The sequence below is a fragment of the Littorina saxatilis genome, linkage group LG7 (assembly GCF_037325665.1).
Source record: "Littorina saxatilis isolate snail1 linkage group LG7, US_GU_Lsax_2.0, whole genome shotgun sequence".
In the NCBI taxonomy this organism is placed as follows: Eukaryota; Metazoa; Mollusca; class Gastropoda; order Littorinimorpha; family Littorinidae; genus Littorina; species Littorina saxatilis.
The window spans coordinates 11018676-11043653 of record NC_090251.1 but is presented as its reverse complement, the minus strand read 5'-3'; the positions used below and the strand labels follow the sequence as shown (position 1 = coordinate 11043653).

At 42.6% G+C, this 24978-nt stretch overlaps 2 protein-coding genes across 4 annotated transcripts in view; one reads left to right on the top strand and one right to left on the bottom strand.

Moving 5' to 3' along the window:
- Positions 1-585: 585 nt before the first annotated feature.
- LOC138970665 (uncharacterized) lies at positions 586-10576 on the bottom strand. The gene is made up of 4 exons (XM_070343134.1): positions 10402-10576; positions 9382-9566; positions 4013-4274; positions 586-2042 (listed from the first exon to the last, which is right to left on the bottom strand). Exons 1-4 carry the CDS (start codon positions 10466-10468, stop codon positions 1594-1596), a joined length of 963 nt encoding a protein of 320 aa, XP_070199235.1. The 5' UTR covers positions 10469-10576; the 3' UTR covers positions 586-1593.
- Positions 10577-14096: 3520 nt separating this feature from the next.
- The window catches only part of LOC138970674 (oxysterol-binding protein-related protein 11-like), a 59030-nt gene continuing 48148 nt past the window's right edge, over positions 14097-24978 (top strand). The window contains exons 1-2 of one of the 3 annotated variants that reach the window (XM_070343146.1): positions 14097-14209; positions 15806-16113. In XM_070343146.1, coding sequence (XP_070199247.1) covers positions 16024-16113 — 90 coding nt within the window. In that variant the 5' untranslated portion in view covers positions 14097-14209; positions 15806-16023. The other 2 variants (XM_070343145.1, XM_070343147.1) reach the window with 2 other exon arrangements.

Genomic DNA, 24978 nt, shown 5'->3' with positions numbered 1-24978 from the left:
ACGTAAATTTGGATCGTTTTATAAATTTTTATTTTTTTTTACAATTTTCAGATTTTTAATGACCAAAGTCATTAATTAATTTTTAAGCCACCAAGCTGAAATGCAATACCGAACCCCGGGCTTCGTTGAAGAGTACTTGACCAAAATTTCAACCAATTTGGTTGAAAACTGAGGGCGTGACAGTGCCGCCTCAACTTTCACGAAAAGCCGGATATGACGTCATCAAAGACATTTATCAAAAAAAAGAAAAAAACGTTCGGGGATTTCATACCCAGGAACTCTCATGTCAAATTTCATAAAGATCGGTCCAGTAGTTTAGTCTGAATCGCTCTACACACACACACACACACACGCACGCACGCACGCACACACATACGCACATACACCACGACCCTCGTTTCGATTCCCCCTCGATGTTAAAATATTTAGTCAAAACTTGACTAAATATAATAACGTCTACAGAAAAAGCAGACAACGATGTCTTTTTCCTACAAGTAGCAGTGACACCATTGGCGTCAGTATCGTCATCTTCTATGTTTACTGCTGTACCAATATCGTCTACAGAAAAGAACCCAACACTGTATGTCTCCCTCAAGTAGCAGTGACAGCACTGACGTCAGTTTTGTCATTGTCTATGTTCACTACTATACCATAACCAACATCGTCTACAGAAAAGAAGACAGTTTTTTTCTCCCTCATGTTGCAGTGACAGCACTGACGTCAGTTTCGTCATCTTCTATGTTCTTTCTTTCTTTATTTATTTGGTGTTTAACGTCGTTTTCAACCATTCAAGGTTATATCGCAACAGGGAAAGGGGGGAGATGGGATAGGGGAAAGGGGGGAGATGGGACAGAGCCACTTGTTAATTGTTTCTTGTTCACAAAAGCACTAATCAAAAAATTGCTCCAGGGGCTTGCAACGTAATACAATATATGACCTCACTGGGAGAATGCAAGTTTCCAGTACAAAGGACTTAACATTTCTTACATACTGCTTGACTAAAATCTTTACAAACATTGACTATATTCTATACAAGAAACACTTAACAAGGGTAAAAGGAGAAACAGAATCCGTTAGTCGCCTCTTACGACATGCTGGACAGCATCGGGTATATTCTTTCACTCCCCCTAACCCGCGGGGGGTTCTTCTATGTTCACTACTATGCCATAACCAACATCGTCTAAAGAAAAGCAGACAGTTTCTTTCTCCCTCATGTAGCAGTGACAGCACTGACGTCAGTTTCGTCATCTTCTATGTTCACTACTGTGACAATATCGTCTACAGGAAAAGAAACCAACATTGTCCTTCTCTCTCATGTAGCAGTGACACAAATGGCGCTAGTATCGTCCTCATCTATGTTCACTACTGTACCAACATCGTCTACAAGAAAAAGAACCCAACGCTTTTCTTCTCACACAGCAATGGCGTCAGTATCGTCATCTTCTATGTTCACTACTGTACCAACATCGTCTGCAAGAAAAGAACCCAACGCTTTCCTTCTCACACAGCAATGGCGTCAGTATCGTCATCTTCTATGTTCACTACTGTACCAACATCGTCTGCAAGAAAAGAATCCAACGCTTTCCTTCTCCGTCATGTATCAGGGACACCACTGGCGTCAGTTTCGCCGCCCGCCTCGGACTCGTCCACTTCAGAGGACATCAGGCTATTCTTGTCCTCCTCGTTGGAGGTCTTCTTAACAGGCGTCTCCTCAGGTGGCGCTATGGGGCTGTGGCTTGGCGCTATGGGGCTGTGGCTTGGCGCTATGGGGCTGTGGCTTTCTGCTGGGTTGGAAACACTACCTGTCTTGCTGCTCTTCGGTGACGGCGTCCTGGGCAGTTGCACGGGGAGGGGACCGTCGTAGCAGATCCGCTTGGTGGGCGGCATGGGGGTCCAGGCATTCCTGTTGTGGCGCTTGATGCCGAAGTATATGCAGAGCCCTCCGACGATCAGCGTAGCCACAGCCGCCACTCCGGCCACGGCCGAAATGAAGAGTATACTGAAAGGCTTGGACGTGGAGGTCTTCTCGGTGGGGGGGTTGTCTGTGGAAGATTTGGAAGTTGTGTGTAGGGGGGAATGGGGGTTGGGTGTGGTTGGGGTGGGGACGGGGGTGATGTTAAGAGATTGTTGTTGTTTGAGGTCTTTGTGCTTCACCATCCCCCCCCCCTCTCTCTCTCTCTCTCTCTCTCTCTCTCTCTCTCGCTCTCTCTCTCTCTCTGTCTTTCTGTTTATTTTCTCTCTCTCTCTCTCTCTCTCTCTCTCTCTCTCACACACACACACACACACACACACACACACACGCCGTCACACACACGCCGTCACACACACGCCGTCACACACACACACACACACACACACACACACACACACACACACACACACACACACACACACACACACACTCTCTCTCTATCTCTCTCTTTCTCCAATCCTTACGCCTTCCTTGGTCATCTTATTCCCCCTACAACCGCCCTCCACCCCCATTCAACCCGATACCTCAACCATCAAAAGAACAAGCTCTAGCATTCGCTTATATAAGCATTATGCTTGAGTCCGGATCCACAATGCCAAATGTGACCCTCCACCACGAAATGAGTCGCATGTCACCTTTGCATGATTTTCATATTTTTACATTTTCCTAAAGAGTTTTTTATGCTCTATCCAGTGGTGAAAACCGTTTTAGAAAAGAGCGAAAACTGTTTGAGTTATAAGCCTGTGACTAAAGTGATCCTCCGACGGTTACCATACACTCCCCGGACTTATATTAAGCCTAGCGCAGAACCGCGCGAGGTGACATGCGACTCATTTCGTGGTGGAGGGTCACAAATAGTGTACACATGTCACAATATTAAAATTGAATCAAGTTTCAATGAAACCAAACCATCTGCTGCAGTCAAATTAAATTAGCAAATAAGTTAGTGTTAGTCATCAACTCCCTGACTCCCCCCCCCCCCCTCCCCCTCCCTTCTGTTTCCTTTCCGCTGACATTATTGTAGCAATCCAAAGTCCTATAACTTTCCCTCAGGGCCTAGCATTGGAAAAAGTGAGTTCAGCTTACAAAGGCGGGGGTCTGGGGGCCGCAGGAGGCCCCCAGTGGGTCCAGGGGCAAAGCCCCCTGGTGGGGGTTCGGGGGGCGAAACCCCCCGAATTTGAAGATTTTTTGGAGATTTTTTACCTAAAATGACATCCCCCCCCCCCCCCCCCAAAGAAGATTGAGCAACTAAATTATGCCTTCACCAACAAGCGAAACACAGACAGAAAACAAGAAAACTGACAATGTCCCTCCTTTGCTTAAGTTGACAATGTTGAAAACTATACACAGAGAACAAACTAAAGTTGTTAAGAAGTATGCTTTGCCAGAAATAGCAACCTTTCGGAGCCATAGTCCGTATCGGCACATTACTTCTTCTGACTTGCCTTCTGCCTTCGGAACGAAATCCAGCCATTCCCACTTCCAGGAATACCTGGATTCTTTGTCACTGAATGGCTGACCACGTTCAACAATGTCGCTTCGAGACATTATTTCAAGTCTAGAGCCACAAAACACCGGCACAAAGCATGCTCGCGCGATGCCAGAGGAAGTGCGTGCTCAAGCAAACTGTCAAACCGATTGAGAATTGAACCGAACGGCACACAAAACAAAAGCTGGGACTGTTTGGGTTTACCGTTTGGGAATAACAGCTTTTTGCATTTCGGCGTACACCAAATCGAGTTCCGCGTACTGGAGATGTTATTTCGGCGTAAAGTACACCGAACGGCTTACAATGCTAGGCCCTGTTCCCTGTCTTCTCCACATTGCGTTAGATTGTTAGTTAAATTCTTTATAAAATTAAAGTGTATTATTTTGACCTTGACAGTACCTGTACAAGACGTTTTACTTTGTAGATACAAATATATAACCACACTTAATATGTATAAGCATAGCTTGGTCCCAAGTTTATCTTTTGCATTATATGCCTACCATATGTTATGTAAATAAAATCAAGTTTAAACCAAACCAAATCATCCTCACCAAACTTGATCAGCACAGCAGAACGGTTCGAGGGCAGCAGACCGGCTTTGGTAACGCCGTTATTACAGCCAGGCCAGCACGTGACGTACAAGTTCTCGTGACGCTCTCTCTTGACCACGAAGCTGGTCTTCATGACGTAGATGCTGCCTTGGTCCGGCTGCTTCATGGGGCAGTTGGTGATGTTGCTAACGACGGCGGTGCTGCGCTGGCGCAAGGAGAAGTTGACGAAATTGCACAGGGTGACGTCCTGGTCTGGACTGGCCTTGATAGCAAACAAGAAAAGCAAATGCTTTATACGACACCCCTTCGTCATTTTCCATAACAGTTGAAGCCAAATATGTGTCATGTCTGAAGATCATTAATATCGGCCAGTGTGTGAGATTTGGAGGCTCTAGCTTCAAACACATCAGAGAAATCCTCAATGTTTAGTTTTTATGAAACGAACATGACCCCGCTGTGACCCCAAATTTGACGAGGGTCACCCAAGCTGGAGTCATATCGGGAGATCACCAAGCCCTGGAAGTGGGCAAGGTTTTAAAGCTTTAGCTTCAAAAACATCCGCGATAACCTCAACGTAAAGTTCTTTTTGTCAACGGACGGCCGGTCGGCCTAACACTGCTCATTCATAAGACTCCTTACTCAAAGGAGTCAAAAACAATCAATAGTTTTTCTCCAGTGCAAGTCGCGTGAAAACCCTGAGCACAAAAACTTCTGGATATTTGTTTTAGTGTTATAGCCCAGATGTTAAACAGCAGTGCTTCGGTCAGAAGCATGTAAACTCAGAGGCAAAAGAAACGCAAATGCTGCAGTGAAGATGGGTTACCCATGAATTTTAATGTCGAATTAATTATTTCGGGTTAACAATAACAAGGAAACGAATTGACCGATACAAAAACCATACGGAAAAGTGTATTGTGATGAGAGCATGACGTGCCATGTTCCACTGAACACTGTTTGAAGACTGTTGAAAGTCAATAGCGTGTTGCTCCTCCCTGGGCGTTGATGACTGTGGCGCACCTCCGGTACATGGAGATGACGAGGTGATTAATTTGCTGCTGAGGGACCTGAACCCACACCTGGGTCACGGCAGCACGCAGTTCTGCTGCTGTACGGGGTCTCCGGGCAAGGGCATTAATCCTTCTTTGCATGATGTCCCAAAAGTGTTCGATTGGGTTGAGATCCGGAGATCGAGCAGGATGAGGCAGAATGTTCACGCAATTGTGACGCAACCTGTCCTGGGTAGCACGTGCAGTATGGGGACGGGCATTGTCTTGCTGAAACAGGCAGTTCCGGTACCTCTGGACAAATGGAACCACATAGGGACGCAGGACTTGATTGATGTAGCGGTCTGCATTGACACCATTCCCACGACCTTGGCCGACGTTCTGAAAGATGACAGGTCCCACTCGATAATTGACACCAATGGCGCCCCATATCATGACGCTGGCACCTCCCCATCGATCATGCTGCAGGATGCTATTGTTAGCAAACCGCTGTCCAGGTCTTCGCCAGATCCGGACACGCCCATCGCCAGGTTCCAGGCAAAAGCGCTTCTCGTCCGAAAAAAAGAACCCTCCGCCAGTCCCGATGGCGCCTGTGGGCATGCTGCTGGGCCCAGGCTAGACGATCCAGGCGATGCTGAGCTGTCAAGACAGGACGTCGAGCAGGACGCTGATTTACCAGGTTCTGCCCACCAAGGCGTCGGCGTAGAGTTCTGGCACTGACGGGTTGTCCATGCACCCCAAATGTGTTACGGGCTGTGTTGGCAGCAATTTCGAATGCATCTCGCTGGTGTTGATGGACAAGATGGCGATCTTGTCGGGCTGTTGTTACCCGGGGTCTGCCACGTCCTGGTAAGTCGCAGGTACTGTTAGTGGCATGAAAACGTTGCTGCAGGCGATAAACCGTGGTGACATTTACTCCAAATGCCCTAGCAACTTGCTGAACTGATTGTCTGGCATCAAGTCTCCCGATCGCCTGTTGGCGCTGATCTGGTGATAGTCTCGGCATCGCGCCTGTGTCGCAGAAATGAATGTTGTAACAGTTTTGTGAGTACGGTACAGCTTGCCTGAACACTCTGAACACAAAAAGCTGCTTTTCCACATTGTGCATGTGCTGAAAGTGGTCCCCATGACGGTTTGGGATCCCCGTCAACAAGACCTCACGTGTGACCCAGATAACGGCAAACAAGGTTCTGACAAGATAAGACCACTAAAACAACACGTGCAGAACATGCTAGTATCATTATTTTCTTTTTATTTCAAGTCCATAAAGGTTTAATTAACGCATCCTTTATTTGCGTTTCTTTTGCCTCCGAGTTTATGTATTTGAAGATCTGAATTTATTCTACTCAATAATGGGTTTATTGGAATTTGAGCAATATTTGGGCAGATTTGAACAAAATGGCCTGTTAGTTAAGACTCCAAAGATACTCACTGATGTATAAGATGTGAAATAACGTTCAATTTTAGTCACCGTTTCGAAGAGAATCATGCCGTCCAAAAACGCCAGTTTTGAGGGTAGGGGTAGTCAAGGACCAGTGACGTCATACCCAAAATTGCACAAATCCAATAAACCCATTTTAGAGCAGAAGAAAGGCAGATTTTTAAATACACCTGCAGATGTTTCTAACCGAAACACTGCTGTTTTCCATCAGGGCTATACCACTGAACAACTATCCTTACCTTCATGTGCTCAGTGTTGCTCCAAGTGATTTACTTGTTATACAATAGCAAAACATTAAGAAAAAGTGAACTTACTTAGCACACATAATATATATTACCAAATCTATTACATGCACATATAAAATTAAAAGGACACAATCAAAATGTTTAAATTAGACACAAACCTGGATGCATACGTAAACAAGCATAGAAAGAAAGACTGGTGGAGTTACGATGATCATGTGGGAGTGAGTTTGCACGAGAAAGAAAGGCTGGTAGAACAAGAAATTCCTTCGAGGTAGGAAAAACACCCCCGTTGGTCAAAGGGAAATAACCATTCTCACTGCACCCATTCTCACTGCCACCAACTGAGAAGGTTATTTCCCTTTGACCATGAATATGTTTCTCTATAAGTCCTTGTAGAATCTTAATCCACCAATAACTCCCTAACCGTGTGTTTGACTGGTCCCAATTTGTAAGGACCGTCTCAGGAATGTATAGAACCTGTTCACCAAGTTTGGTGACGATCGGTCTGTTCATTCTTGAGATCTATATGCGAACACAAACACACAAACAAACAAACAAACACATCGACCGAAACCTATACACACCCCTATACCGGTGTAACACGAGAAAATTACTCCCACGACATTTTTACTCCGGAGTAAAAATTTCGTACGAAAATGTTACTCCCTTTACGAAAAAAGCACTCCCCCACCACGACAGGTGAGTTCCGAGTTAACATTTCGTACACAAATGTTACTGCTACTGGTGTATATGCCTTGCCGTGGCGTAGCAGCTTGCGTGCCCTGATGATCCAAAGAGCTATGCCGGCCGGAGCCTTCATAGTGCTCCTGGCAGGTGTAACCACGCCGGACAGGTCTGAGGTGAATGGGGCCAGACTGAGTATACACCCTGGCCCTCCAGGTTGGGGGTTGTGCGAAGGGCTAACAACTCATCCATGGAAAAAAATACCCGTTACAGAAACGTCAACAAGAGATACAAGGAACATTTCGGCCTGGGAGAGAGGCCCAGGATCGGAGTGCCTGGCGAGCTCTTGTTGGCGGCCTATGCCCCGGACGGGGTCAAAGGCATAAGTGAAGTGAAGTGACACAAATGTTATTCCCCTGACGAATAAAAAACGAATAAATTACTTCACCCTAACACGAGCATTTTAACTTCCCATGCCAGGTGTACGAAATTTATACTCCCTTGTCCCCTGTTAGTCTTGGTGGTGGAAGGGGTGGAGTGAGGGTAGCGCGACATTCGTTTGCGCGAGATCACATATTGGCATTATCCCTTCGCCCGCATCCCATTTTCGCGTACGAGATTTGTACTGGAAGTAAAAAAAATGGGGAGTAAACATTTCGTGGAGGGAGTAATTTTTTCGTGCCTTGGGGAGTTCTTTTCTCGTACGAAAAATTAACTCGGAGTAAGAATTTCGTACGAAATGTTTACTCCGGAGTAAATGTTTTGTGGAGTAAAAATTTCGTGTTACACCGGGGGTGTAATGACGATGATCATGTGGGAGTGAGTTTGCACGTACACAAGCATAACAAGTCGCGTAAGGCGAAAATACAATATTTAGTCAAGTAGCTGTCGAACTCACAGAATGAAACTGAACGCAATGCCATTTTTCAGCAAGACCGAAAACTCGTAGCATCGTCAGTCCACCGCTCATGGCAAAGGTAGTGAAATTGACAAGAAGAGCGGGGTAGTAGTTGCGCTAAGAAGGATAGCACGCTTTTCTGTACCTCTCTTCGTTTTAACTTTCTGAGCGTGTTTTTAATCCAAACATATCATATCTATATGTTTTTGGAATCAGGAACCGACAAGGAATAAGATGAAAATGTTTTTAAATTGATTTCGACAATTTAATTTTGATAATAATTTTTATATATTTAATTTTCAGAGCTTGTTTTTAATCCGAATATAACATATTTATATGTTTTTGGAATCAGCAAATGATGGAGAATAAGATAAACGTAAATTTGGATCGTTTTATAAAAGAAATATTTTTTTTACAATTTTCAGATTTTTAATGACCAAAGTCATTAATTATTTTTTAAGCCACCAAGCTGGTATGCAATACCGAAGTCCGGGCTTTGTCGAAGATTACTTGACCAAAATTTCAACTAATTTGGTTGAAAAATGAGGGCGTGACAGTGCCGCCTCAACTTTCACGAAAAGCCGGATATGACGTCATCAAAGACATTTATCAAAAAAATGAAAAAAACATATGGGGATATCAATCCCAGGAACTCTCATGTCAAATTTCATAAAGATCGGTCCAGTAGTTTGGTCTGAATCGCTCTACACGCACGCACGCACACACACACACACACATACACACACACATACACACACACATACACACACACATACACCACGACCCTCGTTTCGATTCCCCCTCGATGTTAAAATATTTAGTCAAAACTTGACTAAGTATAAAAAGAAAGGCTGGTGAAATTACGATGATCATTTAGGAGTGAGTTTGCACGTAAACAAGCATACAAAGAAAGGCTGGTGCAATTACGATAATCATTTAGGAGTGAGTTTGCACGTAAACAAGCATAGAAAGAAAGGCTGGTGCAATTACGATGATCATGTGGGAGTCAGTTTGCACTTAAACAAGCACAGAAAGAAAGGCTAGTGGAATGGCGATGATCATGTGGGAGTGAGTTTCACAGGGTCAGTTTCCAGTACCTTGTACTGGTTTGGCCGGAGGCTGATCTGGACCTTCGTAAGCTCACCCTCGGAGAGGTCACCACACTTGCTGTCCGCCGCAGTCTTGTCGATTGAGCAGGAACAGTGAGCCGTCTCGTTGTCCACGAAACGGTCGCAATTCAGTTCCAGCTCTTTGCTCAGGGCCTGAAAGCGCACCTGGGTCGCTGAAAGCGTTCGCCAAAAATGCCTTGTTTGAGGAAGGAGGCTAAAACTTATCACTGTTAAGACTAAAACAGTACAACTACAAGACAAGGCGAAAAAAGAAAAAACTCAATATAAGACAAGGCGAGGAAAGGCTAGACGATACAAGACAAGGCGAGGAAAGACAAGACGAAAATAGTCAGGGCGAGGAATAGCAAGACATTACAATGCAAGACAATACAAGACAATTAATGCAATTCAATGCAAGGCACGGTGATACAAGGTAAGACGATGAAAGATAAGACGATACAAGGAAATACATGGCGATAGCAGACCAGACGATACAAGGCAAAAAGATACACGTACAAGGCAAGACGAACAAAGGCGATGATACAATAAAAGAGAAGGCGAGACAAGACAAGACAACACAAGGCAAGCAAAGCTAGTACAAAAGGAATGAGGTGTATTTCATCTGAACTTGCGTGTGCGTGAATATCATCTCATTGCTTCAAAGCACCCCCATACCCGCCCCCACCCACCCACCCCCCTCGACACAAAGGCCCACGTGAACGAAAATAAATAAATAAATAGGTCCGAGTCAAAACTAGTCAAACGAGTAAAAGATGGAGCTAGCTAGGCGCTGAGTAGAATCATAAGCTCAAAATAGACTGTCCACGAGCAAACCACTCCATCTTTAATAAAGGCATAGACCGTGAAGAAAATAAAAGCAAACTGAAATGATTTTATCGAACTAATATGTATGAAACATTCTCCGAGTCGATCAGTTCCAGAACCTGTAACAGCAGTTGTGTTGGGGAACTTCAGATCAGAGCAACCAGAAAGTGTTTTTTCACTCACCCATGACGGCCAGCAGTGCAATGAGATGTGTCAGATGTCGTTTGGGCCCTCTGCCGGCGTAAAACATCACAGTTTTTTTCTCGGTAAAATAACAGAGATCGAAAGAAAATGAATACCAAAAGTAGAAGAGTAACAAATTGACAACTAAACTCGCTAAAGAATCATCAGTGACGGACATTTGACGTCTGTCAGAACATACGTCATCAATCGCGTCACAGAAGAATGGTGTCATGAAGGTGGCCTTTGTTTTGCAAAGAAAGGTCAACTACAGGACTCTGTACCAACTCGTATGTATATATCATTCGGCTACACATGCTCCGTTTTTAGAAAACTTTCTATCTTCGATGTCTGTATCAGGTGGGTTTTTTTTTTAACAATATAACAATAGATAAAAAAAAAATAAAAAAATAGATATCTACTCACCAGAAAACAGCAACAAGATGACATAAGCAAGAACTAGTTTCGACTTTTCGTCTTCGTCCTCAACTTTTCGTCTTCGTCAGCAAGGGATGAAGACGAAATGTCGAAACTAGTTATTGTTTATGTTAATTCTCGTTGCTGTTTTCTGGTGAGTACCTTTTTATTGTCATATTGTTCTATTTCTCTCACCTGCAGTCCCTTGTTCCATTTTTTTTCCATTTAAAAAAAAAATCAAATATATTTGGTTCGTATGCTGCACCATCCAGCTTCATATAGCAACGGTGTAAATGATCGTGGTAGTTGCATGCAGTAGTGGTAAGGCCAAAAAAAAATAGGTCTGTTTACGGTAACATAGGCCCAAAAAAATAGGGTCGGTAGGTCGGGATTTTTTTTTTATTTTTCTTTTTTCCAAAAAACCATATTTTTACGTTATTTTGCAAAAAAACCCATAAGATTTTTTTTTTTTTTTTTTTTCCCCCAAATGCCAAAATAAAGTCTAGGGTCGCGCAAAAAAAATAGGGTCGGTCGGGTTACCGTAAACAGACCTATTTTTTTTGTTGGCCTAAGCTGGTGTTAGCAGCGTTTAAAGTTTGTCAATATGAATTTGTTTTTCATTTCACACAGATGCAGAAGGACAAGGGTGACTGCGCGTGAGAGCGATAGAGATCTGATAAACAAAGGGAAGTAGGCTTAAGTCGATTTAAGTTGATAAACAAAGGGAAGTAAGTCGATTTAAGTTGATAAACAAAGGGAAGTAAGTCGATTTAAGTTGATAAACAAAGGGAAGTAAGTCGATTTAAGTTGATAAACAAAGGGAAGTAAGTCGATTTAAGTTGATAAACAAAGGGAAGTAAGTTGAGGATGAAAGTCGCTTGTTCATTCCAATGCTTGTTTTTCTCTCAGGTGCCGGGAGAGTGGTTCCGAATAACTCTCAATTACTCTATTACACGTACGCATGTCGTATGCAAATCCAAAAACAAAGAGACTGCCAATGTTCCAAAATTCAGAATCAAAAAACAAGAAAGGTAAGTTGTTGGATCGTTGGTTATTGACAAAACAATACGTTGCAGTCACAGATATCGTGTCTTCTCCCCAAGCGGCTGCACATTTTGCGAGCTAAGTCTTCTTGGGCTTGCTTAATATGTGACCCTCCACCACGAAATGAGTCGCATGTCACCTCGCGCGGTTCTGCGCTAGGCTTAATATAAGTCCGGGGAGTGTATGGTAACCGTCGGAGGATCACTTTAGTCACAGGCTTATAACTCAAACAGTTTTCGCTCTTTTCTAAAACGGTTTTCACCACTGGATAGAGCATAAAAAACTCTTTAGGAAAATGTAAAAATATGAAAATCATGCAAAGGTGACATGCGACTCATTTCGTGGTGGAGGGTCACATATGTAGACCGCTGGGTCGAAATATCAGTGACTGTAACGTATTGTTTTGTCAATAACAAACGTTCCAACAACTTACCTTACATGTCGTATGCATTTAAAGCGCGTACTTCCCATTATTTAGGGGAAGGGCTCCTAATATGGACCACTTTTTGTTTCATGCTAATAACTAGCTTGTTTTCTTGCGAAGAAGTTTCATTTTGTGTTTGGTAGTCCTTCTCTCTTAAGTGAACCGTTAGGCCTAATTAGAGTGAAATAGCTTTGATAGACATTCAGCAAAAATTAACTACAGAAAAAATCCCAAAGGGTCCATATTAGGCGCCCAGGCTCCTAATATGGACCAGTGAAGCGGCCTTCACGAATCACTGTCAAAAGCCCCCTATACTTCAAAATAACATGATACAACTTATTGTGCATGTCAGACTAATTCAAATATGCTTTAGATTTATCTGTTTAGGGTTGATGAGAGCATTATTTGAAGCACACCAGGAAACTAAAGAAGCATATCAAAAACAGAGTGGAAATAAGTGAAATTATCAACTTCCGCAAAAAGAAGACAATTAGATATATTTTTTTGAAAGCTCGAGGGCTAGTTATAGGTTATTTTCAGCAAGCTTCTTAATGAATTAATGAAAATAGCCTTTAGCTTTTATTTTCTTCGATTTGTTGAAGGTGGTCCATATTAGGGGACGCACACATACTTTGAGATTTTGCTATTATTTTTTGTTTGCAGTAGAAACTCGGGGTCAAAACTGCTAAAATGTAACAAATACGGTCTTAACTGTCATATATAGCAATTTTTGTGTGATAAAAGCTTTGGCTGTGGACAGAAACGAGTCCGTTTTCGGCGTCAAAGTTAGAGTGAACGCTGCCAAAAGTGAAAAAAATATTAAAAAAAGCCTAACGGTTTTAAGGTTTGTGTTTCTGCAACTGTTTTGACATGCGCAAGTTATCCAGATGGGGTGAATACAGCGAATGAAATTGTTTTTAGCGCTCTAGCGCCGTTAGTTTGTCAGATTAAGAGGTGGTCCATATTAGGAGCCGGTCCATATTAGGAGCCCTTCCCCTATCAGATAACTAAAAGGACCAAAAAATACTGCACTCACTGTGACGTGTGAACGAAGAAGATAAAACTAATAACAGCAACGTGTCAACCCTAGGGTCTTCTTCCGGTACACAAAACAGTTTATGTGACTGAAGAAGAACCTATTAGGTTGCAACGTCGCTGTTATTTGTTTCGTATTCCTCATTTCACACATATCTTCTTCTTCTTCTGCGTTCGTGAGCTGAAACTCCCACGTACACTCGTGTTTTTTGCACGAGTGGAATTTTACGTGTATATGACCGTTTTTTACCCCGCCATTTAGGCAGCCATACGCCGTTTTCGGAGGAAGCATGCTGGGTATTTTCGTGTTTCTATAACCCACCGAACTCTGACATGGATTACAGGATCTTTTTCGTGCGCACTTGGTCTTGTGCTTGCGTGTACACACGGGGGTGTTCGGACACCGAGGAGAGTCTGCACACAAAGTTGACTCTGAGAAATAAATCTCTCGCCGAACGTGGGAACGAACTCACGCTGACAGCGGCCAACTGGATACAAATCCAGCGCGCTACCGACTGAGCTACATCCCCGCCCAGATTTCACACATATGGAATGTCATGTTTACAACAGAAGCTTTAAACAAATCAAAATAACACTTTTTTGTTCTCATGACTACACAAACTGCTGCGTTCCTTGATTAAAACGAGTATGGAGGCAACCGTCGTTTTCTTTTTGACTCTGTCTTTGAAATAATGACAAGGACATGATACAGACGCCTATGTCTATGACGTGAATATACATCACCAAAATGACGTAGTGGCCAAATTTACGTATTTGGGTTAATTCTTTTTTCTTCAAAAATATTCGCTCATTATTTTGTTTTGTTATGGATACTTCTCGCATTTCTGACAGATGTGCTTTGTCACTGGAATTTACCTGAAATTCTTACAGGTATGAGCTAAATCTGTGCATCAGAAATGTTACGACTGAACACTGGGAGACGAGCAAACGCAGACATACACTGATACAGACAGGGGGACAGACAGACAGGCAGACAGACACTGAGACAGACAGTAAAAAGTCTGTTTGTATATATCGTTCTAATGGTGCTTGTTCTCATGTGTGTGTGTGCGTGTGTGTGTATGTGTGTGCGTGTGTGTGTGTGTGTGTGTGTGTCCATCTGTGTCTGTCTGTCTATCGGTCTGCTGCTTATTCCGCTTCCCTGTGTCAACAACATACAGTTACAAGATGCACCTTACTTCTTGCCCTCCCCCCCACCCCCCCCCCCCCCCCCCCCCCCCCACCGTGCCCTACCCCTCCCCCTTCCGAAGTAAGCAAATGTTCTGCTATAACCTCGCATGGCGTTGTAACTGCATTGCAAGCTGAACGGTCATTTAACGAAACTGATGATGCCTTTCTGTCGGTGTAAACTAAGGTGTAAATCCGGCGTCGTAACAAATCCACCATGACTCGCACAATCATGCCCTACGAAAGCCATTTATTCGTCTTCTTCTGCGTTCGATATTCATGGCCGTCATATCGTCTGGTCGGTCAGTGGCTGCCATAAAGTCCGCAGTCTTCTGCAGTTCGGCAGCGTGTCCCCAGAGCTTGGTGCCCAGGCTGGTGTCTTCTGGCCAGTAGTGCTGTCTCCAGGTATGGGCAGGTCTGTAGAGCTGCAGTAGAGGCGAGTACCCGGCTTAGCCGGGTGGGTGGCGCACCGTACGCCGGCTTCGCCGGGTGAGTGGCGCACTGTACGCGATTGACGCCACACGAAGGAAGGGAGATAAACGCGCAAAACACTGGAGAAGATAAGGAAGAGTTACTGGGAATGGATGTACAGAAAAAAACATAAAAACCAAAATCGGTTCAGCGCTGCGCGCTGAGAGCACGTGTTGAAAATTTTCATCGACCAGATTGTGTCCGGGGTCTACCTGAATATGGCCACCAAATTTGAAGCAGATCCATCGAGAACTTTGGCCGTGCATAGCGAACACACACAGACAGACAGACAGACAGACACACACAAGCCGTATATAGATATAGATGCGCTCAGGGGCTTGCACCTCTCAGCCACACTCACATTGGGCTGTGTCACTCAGTCCTAGTCTCTTGGGGTGGTTTTTGTGTAAGTGCATGTGCTAACAAACTGAATTACAGCTGGTTACTGTCCATCAGAGCTGTACTGAACGCGCACTCATCCGCTCGTTCCATTCTTATCAGTCACTCCAACAAATCAAATGTCCACACCAGCTGTTTGCAGTTAAGTCCACGTAAAGTGAAATGTTATTGAATTAAATGAAAGCTTTTTATGATTTAACTTTTGTGAAAAATCATAGCAATTTCAAAATCAATTTTCCAAAACATATTTACAAAAAACAGAAGCTCTTTTTTTCAGCCCACAGTGATCAGTTCGCAGATGAAAGCTGGTCGTCTAGCTCCTCCTGTCATCGTGTTGATTTAGTCTTTCAAAAGCCATTGATCTATAAACCTTTATGCGCTATGCCTCCGTCAATTCATTATTTCTTTTTCTTTCCCCTTCTTTTGCAGTACTCGTAAACACAGTTTTCCGAATCAGTGAGGCTGGAAAGATAACATCGCTGACGTCATTCAGGTTCCAGATGATGTCATCTCGCCGATACGTCACAAAGACCCCGAGTAACTCGTCACAAGAGATGACACCTAGACACTTCCTGCAACTCGTGTGCAGCAAGAATATAATGGAGATGACGTCATACTAAAATAGGCAGTGCCGGCAGATGTGACGAATGATGTCCAAGCTGTGTTGCAAGTCCTCCAAATCAGCCAAGATGGAGTTGTTCCGACACGACATTAACATGTATCCCAAGGTGGTGCACGTGAGTATATATGACCACTGTGCTGTGTGTTGGTCACGTGATGAAGATGTGCACGTGCACGCGCATGCGTAATTCGTGCATGCACACTCGGTTTTGAAATTTTCTCTACTCAAGTTTACTGTGATCGGACAAAATTTAAATAGTTTGAAATACGGAGACCACCATGAGGGCCCCAAAGGGTTTAAAATCGTGATCGTGATTGGCGTTTTTTGACCTTTCTATGACCGTGATTGCCGAAATTTCCATTTCTGTGATCGTGATGGGACTTTGCCCGTGATCCGCCTGTGATGACAAAAAAATCAAGTCTCGTGATCGTGATCGTCATTTGTTTTCGTGATCGTGATGGGCATTATTGCAAAGCATTTTATTTTCAACGTACATTTTTCACAGCTGTATCACTCTATGATCCTCTATTCGTCACGGTGTTTGTGATCGTGAAAACAAAAATCAAGGTAACTGTGATCGTGAAAGCTAAAATTTCCCTTCCCGTGATCGTGATGATACCCCCCCCCCCCCCTTTGGGGCCCTCCACCATGTAAACTGGGAAGGGAAATAACATTGAATCAGTTCAGAATGGCCGAGTACATATAATTAAAGGGATTTTAAAAACTCAGAACCAAACAACTCAGCCTGGCAACTTTAAAGGCACAGTACGCCTCCCGTAAACCATCACAGATTCTGTCAGGCGTTTACACACAGTACAAACACCCTTTCATTTGAACACTCACCGCTTTTGAACATCTTAGGTGCCCTCCGTAAAGAGCGAGCAATTTTCAAAGAATTAATTTTGCGGATTGTCTGATAACAAAATCGGACGGTGCGTTTTGGCGCTAGACCTAACTTTTAAAATCTAAATAATATATTGACAGGTTGTTACACAAACATTCTTAAATCCCAAAAGAATTCTTTTTTCATCAAGACAAGATCAGTACAATTCGAAGTTTTGAAAGTTTGAAAAAAGAAAAGCCCGGAAGCAGGGTCACGCAAGGTCGTGGTTCTCGTAGCAGACGACGGTGATGCCTATCGCCAGTTCCTCTGAACAGTCAAAAGCCATCGCTAGAGTTCGTATGAATAAGAGCCGTTTGGTGCGTTAAGATTCAGAGGTACATAATAACGTGCTATTGCAGATATGCTTACAAGTCGCATTGGAAATCACAAACTGACGACTACATTGTGAAAAAAAGGAAACTGGATTACACGGGTTCACAATGGCTCAGGGGTAAGATAAACCACGCAAAAATAAATTCTTTAAAAATTGCTCGCTCTTTACGGAGCCGGAGGGCACATAAGATGTTCTCAAGCGGTGAGTGTTCAAATGAAAGGGTGTTTGTACTGTATGTAAAAGCCTGACAGTATCTGTGATGGTTTACGGAAGGCTTACTGTGCCTTTAAGAGATGTTGATGGTGTACAACTTAATTGGGGGAGGGGGAGGTGTTTACTTGAGTTCGAGTAACACCCGCTGACACACATATGTGTCGCAGTTCACCCTCACACACACACAGCAGTGCACACTGACACGTACACACGCATGCTCACACCGATTTACACACATGCACACACACACTCGCACGCGGCACGCACGCACACACACACACTGACACACACACGCAGGCCCACCTACCCACTCACCCACACACACACATACACACTGACCGTGCCGTGCACACACACACACGGCACGCACGCACACACACACACACACACACACACTGGGCCCATGGGACACACACACACATACACACCCTCACACACGCACGCACACACTGTGACCCGACACACACACACACACACTGACACACAATCAATCAATCAATCAATATGAGGCTTATATCGCGCGTATTCCGTGGGTACAGTTCTAAGCGCAAGGATTTGTTTTTTAATTTTTTATTATTTTTATTTTATGCAATTTATATCGCGCACATATTCAAGGCGCAGGGATTTATTTATGCCGTGTGAGATGGAATTTTTTTTACACAATACATCACGCATTCACATCGGCCAGCAGATTGCAGCCATTTCGGCGCATATCCTACTTTTCACGGCCTATTATTCCAAGTCACACGGGTATTTTGGTGGACATTTTTATCTATGCATATACAATTTTGCCAGGAAAGACACACACACACAGTGACACACACACACCTTCTTTTTTATATTTAGTCAAGTTTTGACTAAATATTTTAACATCGAGGGGGAATCGAAACGAGGGTCGTGGTGTATGTGTGTGTGTGTGTGCGTGTGTGTGTGTGTGTAGAGCGATTCAGACTAAACTACTGGACCGATCTTTATGAAATTTGACATGAGAGTTCCTGGGTATGAAATCCCCGAACGTTTTTTTCATTTTTTGGATAAATGTCTTTGATGACGTCATATCCGGCTTTTCGTGAAAGTTGAGGCGGCACTGTCACGCCCTCATTTTTCAACCAAATTGGTTGAAATTTTGGTCAAGTAATCTTCGACGAAGCCCGGGGTTCGGTATTGCATTTCAGCTTGGTGGCTTAAAAATTAATTAATGACTTTGGTCATTAAAAATCGGAAAATTGTAAAAAAAAATAAAAATTTATAAAACGATCCAAATTTACGTTTATCTTATTCTCCATCATTTGCTGATTCAAAAAACATATAAATATGTTATATTCGGATTAAAAACAAGCTCTGAAAATTAAATATATAAAAATTATTATCAAAATTTTTTTTTCGAAATCGTTTTAAAAACACTTTCATCTTATTCCTTGTCGGTTCCTGATTCCAAAAACATATAGATATGATATGTTTGGATTAAAAACACGCTCAGAAAGTTAAAACGAAGAGAGGTACAGAAAAGCGTGCTATGCAGCATAGCGTAACCACTACCCCGCTCTTCTTGTCAATTTCACTGCCTATGCCGTGAGCGATGGACCACGAGTATACGGTCTTGCTGCGTTGCATTGCGTTCAGTTTCATTCTGTGAGTTCGACAGCTACTTGACTAAATATTGTATTTTCGCCTTACGCGACTTGTTTTTTTTGCACGAGTGGAATTTTACGTGTATGACCGTTTTTTACCCCGCCATTTAGGCAGCCACACGCCGTTTTCGGAGGAAGCATGCTGGGTATTTTCGTGTTTCTTTAACCCACCGAACTCTGACATGGATTACAGGATCTTTTTCGTGCGCACTTGGTCTTGTGCTTGCGTGTACACACACGGGGGAGGGGGGGGGGGGGGGGGGTGTTCGGACACCGAGGAGAGTCTGCACACAAAGTTGACTCTGAGTAAAAAATAAATCGCCGAACGTGGGGACGAACTCACGCTGACAGCGGCTAACTGGATACAACTGAATCCAGCGCGCTACCGACTGAGCTACATCCCCGCCCCACACACACACCGATGTTACTTCACCTACTGTGACACACGTGCGAGCCCGCTCTCCGCGCCTAACTTCGGACACCCTGTGACACGCACACTGAGTTAACAGAACCCCATGAAATACAAACTGAGGACAGAAAACAGCTGTGAACTAAGAAATAAGCGAACAAGCAAACAAAACAAACACACACACTCACACACACACCGTGGCACACACACACACACACACACACACACACTGCACCGGCACACACATGCAGCAGCTAGACCTAAAACAAGTCGCGTACGGCGAAATTACTACATTTAGTCAAGCTGTGGAACTCACAGAATGAAACTGAACGTAGTCCGCCGCTAGTGCAAAAGGCAGTGAAAGTGACGAGCCTGTTTGGCGCGGCAGCGGTTGCGCTGTGCTTCATAGCACGCTTTACTGTACCTCTCTTCCTTTTAACTTTCTGAGCGTGTTGTTAATCCAAACATATCATATCTATATGTTTTTGGAATCAGGAACCGACAAGGAATAAGATGAAATTGCTTTTAAATCGATTTCGGAAATCTGATTTTGATAATAATTTTTATATTTTTAATTTTCAGAGCTTGTTTTTAATCCAAATATAACATATTTATATGTTTTTGGAATCAGAACATGATAAAGAATAAGATGAACGTAAATTTGGATCGTTTTATATAAAAAAAAATTATTTACAATTTTCAGATTTTTAATGACCAAAGTCATTAATTAATTTTTAAGCCACCAAGCTGAAATGCAATACCGAAGTCCGGCCTTTGTCGAAGATTGCTTGGCCAAAATTTCAATCAATTTGATTGAAAAATGAGGGTGTGACAGTGCCGCCTCAACTTTTACAAAAAGCCGGATATGACGTCATGAAAGACATTTATCGAAAAAAAGAAAAACAAGAAACTAAGTCCATCTCACGATGAACACGAGCCGAAATCATATGCACTCGACTTATGAAATAGAAAGAAATCAAATACGACGAAGAGAAGAAAAAGTTTGAAAGTACAATTGAACTTCCATGTCGGCGTGTGGCTGAGCTTAAAATAGGAATGTTGTTGCAATCTGTTAGGCACTTTCCCGTTTGACAGGTAGTTTTTGCATGTACAGCAAAACACGGCCTTTTTTACAAATCCTAAAGACTGTCGGAAACTTCGCATGCTCTCTTGTGAACGCCATGTGAAACATTGATTCTGAAACAAAAATCTATGGCATGAATGACAATGGAAAGACGGTCTCTCTCTGATTCCAAGTTCATAATGACAGTTATGAAGTGCTGAATTTAGAAAATCTGTAGATGAAGTAAAATCATTTGAATGTTGGCTTGTTGAAACTTCATAACAAACAGCCACCTCGTCTATATCATTATCTGAAAGAATGCAAACTTCTTTTGAAACACCAACATATGTATGGAAAACTTCTGTTTCTGTCATCTTTCATTTCATTTGACAACTTGGACTGATGGCATCTTCCAGAGATATATCCATTACTTTCAACTTGCGCCTCTTTGTATTCCTGTAAGCCTGCCACTTATTTATAAAAGGTCTGTCTCAGTTTTGTCGTCAGTTTGTTGTGTACATTTACACACGGCGCACAACGAACAACACATGCACAGGCCCGGGGGAAGCTCTCCTTTCTTATGTCCGACCATAGACGTATACATGTAGTTTACATGTTTATTAGTCATCTATTTGATTGATTACGTGTATGATATGACGGAGAGTCGCATCGGTTTGATGCCGTGAACCCAACCGTGGCTGTGGCTGTCGTTTGAGGTAGCCTACTTCTTTATAAAGATTCATTTACATTCTACTTCTGACCAAGGCATGTTTGGTACCTACTGAATCCTTGTTGCGTGTAGTTTTACGTGGCACGTTGCCCAAAGTTGTATTCTTGAGGAGCATAAAATAAAACGTGTTACAAAGTTATCTCAAAACTCTGCAGTGACTGCTCGCGCAGCAGGTCAGCTAATTATAGCACGCAGCCTCCACAGACAGCTTTCGAGCCGAGACCATATGACTCGCCGCTCCTGCGGCTCGTCAAAAACGTCCGGGGATATCATTCCCAGGAACTCTCATGTCAAATTTCATAAAGATTGGTCCAGTTCTTCTTCTTCTTCTGCGTTCGATGTTGGTGGCAGATTGGTCCAGTAGTTTAGTCTGAATCGCTCTACACACACAGACAGACAGACAGACAGACAGACAGACAGACAGACACACACACACACACACACACACACACACACATACACCACACCCTCGTCTCGATTCCCCCCTCTACGTTAAAACATTCAGTCAAAACTTGACTAAATGTAAAAACCAAAGGAAGTTCATAAAATAAAATGAACCTAGTTTGTGATCACCGAAAAACAAAACGAAGATGAAATGTTACGTGTACTTTTTCAGTATGAGCCCATAGCCTTTCCATTTAGACACGCCGCATCAGTATTTATATTATGTATATTCTTGAATTCAGGAAATAATAAAGAACACAATGCACTTATTTTTATTTTGTTAGTGGGATTTTTATTTTCACGCAGTTCGGATTGTTTTTGTGATTTACACATGGGGGATCGGTTTTGTGTTGCGAAGAATTTCCTCGAGATATCAGGGCAAGGGACGCAACCGCATTAAAACAAACATCCTCAAAATGTTAGAATTATCTCCCTTTGACCGATTTCCGGATAAGTCCAACACAGCTTGTGAACATGGCGGCCGACGGAGGCGATATGCCAATGACCTTTGCCTTGCCGGATTTATCGGGCTTGTCTGAGGCGGAACGCCTCCAGGTCATAGCAGTCATGCAACGGGCCAAGGTGGGTGTTTCCTGTGCACCTAGTTTTCCATACGGCTTTGTTTATGTCCTGAACAAGAAGGTTTTGTGGAGACGAAAGTAGGGTGTGCTTTGAGAAATTTGTCAACTTTCTTTCCTTTGCAATGTATCTTTTAGACGCAGATTTGTTGATGAGATTGTTGATCGTATGATACTTAAGCTGCAATCATGTCAACGGCCTACGTCACACGTGTGACATGTCTTTGCATCCATCGCTTTAGCGAAACTATGGATCGTTTTTAGGCTTTGGTGTAAGACGTAAAGAACTTAAGAAGATATTCTGGATTGATCCGGAGAATTACGAGTCTTAAATCGTGTTGCAAAAGCAGGTCAACAGAACTTCTGTTCCGCTGTCATTGAACTTTCACTTCGTTTACTCTTGTTGGCATTGTAGGCGTACACCATCACAGTGTTTATGTGTGTTGATGTGTACAAAGTGAATTCAAACTGGATGGAGCATTGACTGTGAAACTGAAGTAGTGACAGAGATAGTGGTAAATTAAAATTTTACGTTCAGTTATTTCTCTGTGCTCTCAACTCGTGTATTCCTCATACATTAAATGACAAATAAGTAGGATTTTCACCTGTCAAAATCGATGATGCTTTGAAGTAATTTGAAATGAATTTCTTTGATCAAATCTTTCCAAGATTAGCAGGGGGTCTCGTGCTGTTTTGTTTCTGTGTTGACCAGCTATAGTGTATGTCAACATTAGAATAAATGCAAATTATTACATTTTACTTAGTTTGATAACAAAATGCATTTAAGCTTTGTGTGTTAAAAGGTATATATATATATTATATGTGGCAAAGTTTGAGTGGAGACAAAAAGCTATTTGTATAGATCTATGTCAAAACAATTAAAGTCCCTGCTGTATGCATTATAATTCATATTTTATTAAATAACCGCAACACGGTGGCCAAGTGGTAAGGCGTCCGCCCAGTGAGCGGGAGGTCATGGGTTCGAACCCCGGCCGGGTCATACCTAAGACTTTAAAATTGGCAATCTAGTGGCTGCTCCACCTGGCGTCTGGCATTATGGGGTTAGTGCTAGGACTGGTTGGTCCGGTGTCAGAATAATGTGACTGGGTGAGACATGAAGCCTGTGCTGCGACTTCTGTCTTGTGTTTGGCGCACGTTAAATGTCATATAAGCAGCACCGCCCTCAAATCACCCTTCGTGGTGGACTGGGCGTTAAGCAAACAAACAAACAAACAAATATTTTATGAAATGTGTATTCATGGCACGTTGCATGTGACATCAGCAATGAGAGCTTAAATTATTTGTTTTGAAATTTACAATTAGGCAAAAAAAAAAAAAGGTGTGGTTACGGTAACATAGCCCAAAAAAATAGGGTAGGAAGGTAGGCAATCACTTTTTTTTTTTTTTACTTTTTTTTTTATGTGTACATATTAAACCTACTTGACAGGAAAATAAGTGTGTGACTCGAGCGCTTTTGCTTTCATTGCGTTTTCTGCACTCGTTTTTTTTGTTTTGTTGTTGCTGCACTCGTTTTTTTTTTGTTGTTGTTGACAAATGTAATAAAAAGTTATTGGGTCGGCCCCTAAAAATAGGGTAGGTCGGGTTACCGTAACCACACCTATTTTTTTTTTAGGCCTTAATACACTATACAGTCTAGATTCTTGAACTTGAACATGTATGTGAATATTATTGATAAAAATTAACTGATATTATTGTGAGATGTTTATTTCTGATTTGTAAAAATAAGTGATGTGTGTATAGAACTATAAGTGTCAGTGCACTTGTGTGTTTGACCATTCAAGTTTATACACAAAACACCCATTATGGTCTGCAGTGAAGTGAAACAAATCTGAATTGTAACTTATTGTCAATGACATAAATTATATTATATATGCAGAGCCCTCCTTCTGCTATGAATGGAATAATATTGGCCTTTCTGGGAAACTGAATACAATTATAGAGCGTGTGTGTAAGGTCATTCTGTCATCCTTATGAATTCTTGATTGTCTAATTTCTCAGAGTAACATAATATTTTAATCCATTCAGACCTCCAATAATGCTTACTTTTGTTTTAATTTTGTATCAATTGACTTTCATTAAAATTCAATGTGACATTCGTGGACAGCGTATGACAATTAATGACACTGAACAATATGACTAATAGTAATACAGTGGGCGCCGCTTAATAAAACCGCGGTTAATAGAGCCAGCCGCTTATAAAAGCCGATTTCGGACGGTCCGGATTTATCGCTATATCTTATGTATTAGAATAAGCCGGTTAATAAAACCAACCCGCCGCTTATTAAAACCAGTTTTCTCAGAGAAATCACGTAGTTTGTGACTAAAACTCGCATTATCTTGTTCTGATGTGGAAGACGACCAACAAACAAATACTCATAAAATCGTTCTTCTCTGCCGAGTAATGATTCGTGACGGTGACAGTGAAATTATTGATGTACCGAAGTGATCAAAGTACACGTACATGTACATAATTAAAACAAAAGTTCCACATCCTTCGTGAAGTTTTGTTTAGATTCAAACAAGTGTAAATGACGAAAGAAACTGACTGAGTGACGTAAACAAAAAATTTTTCTTTCGAAAATGACGTATTCCTGGACCGCCGGTTAATAAATCCGCCGCTTATTAAAGCCATTTTTCGTCGGTCCAGAAGTGGCTTTATTAAGCGGCGACCACT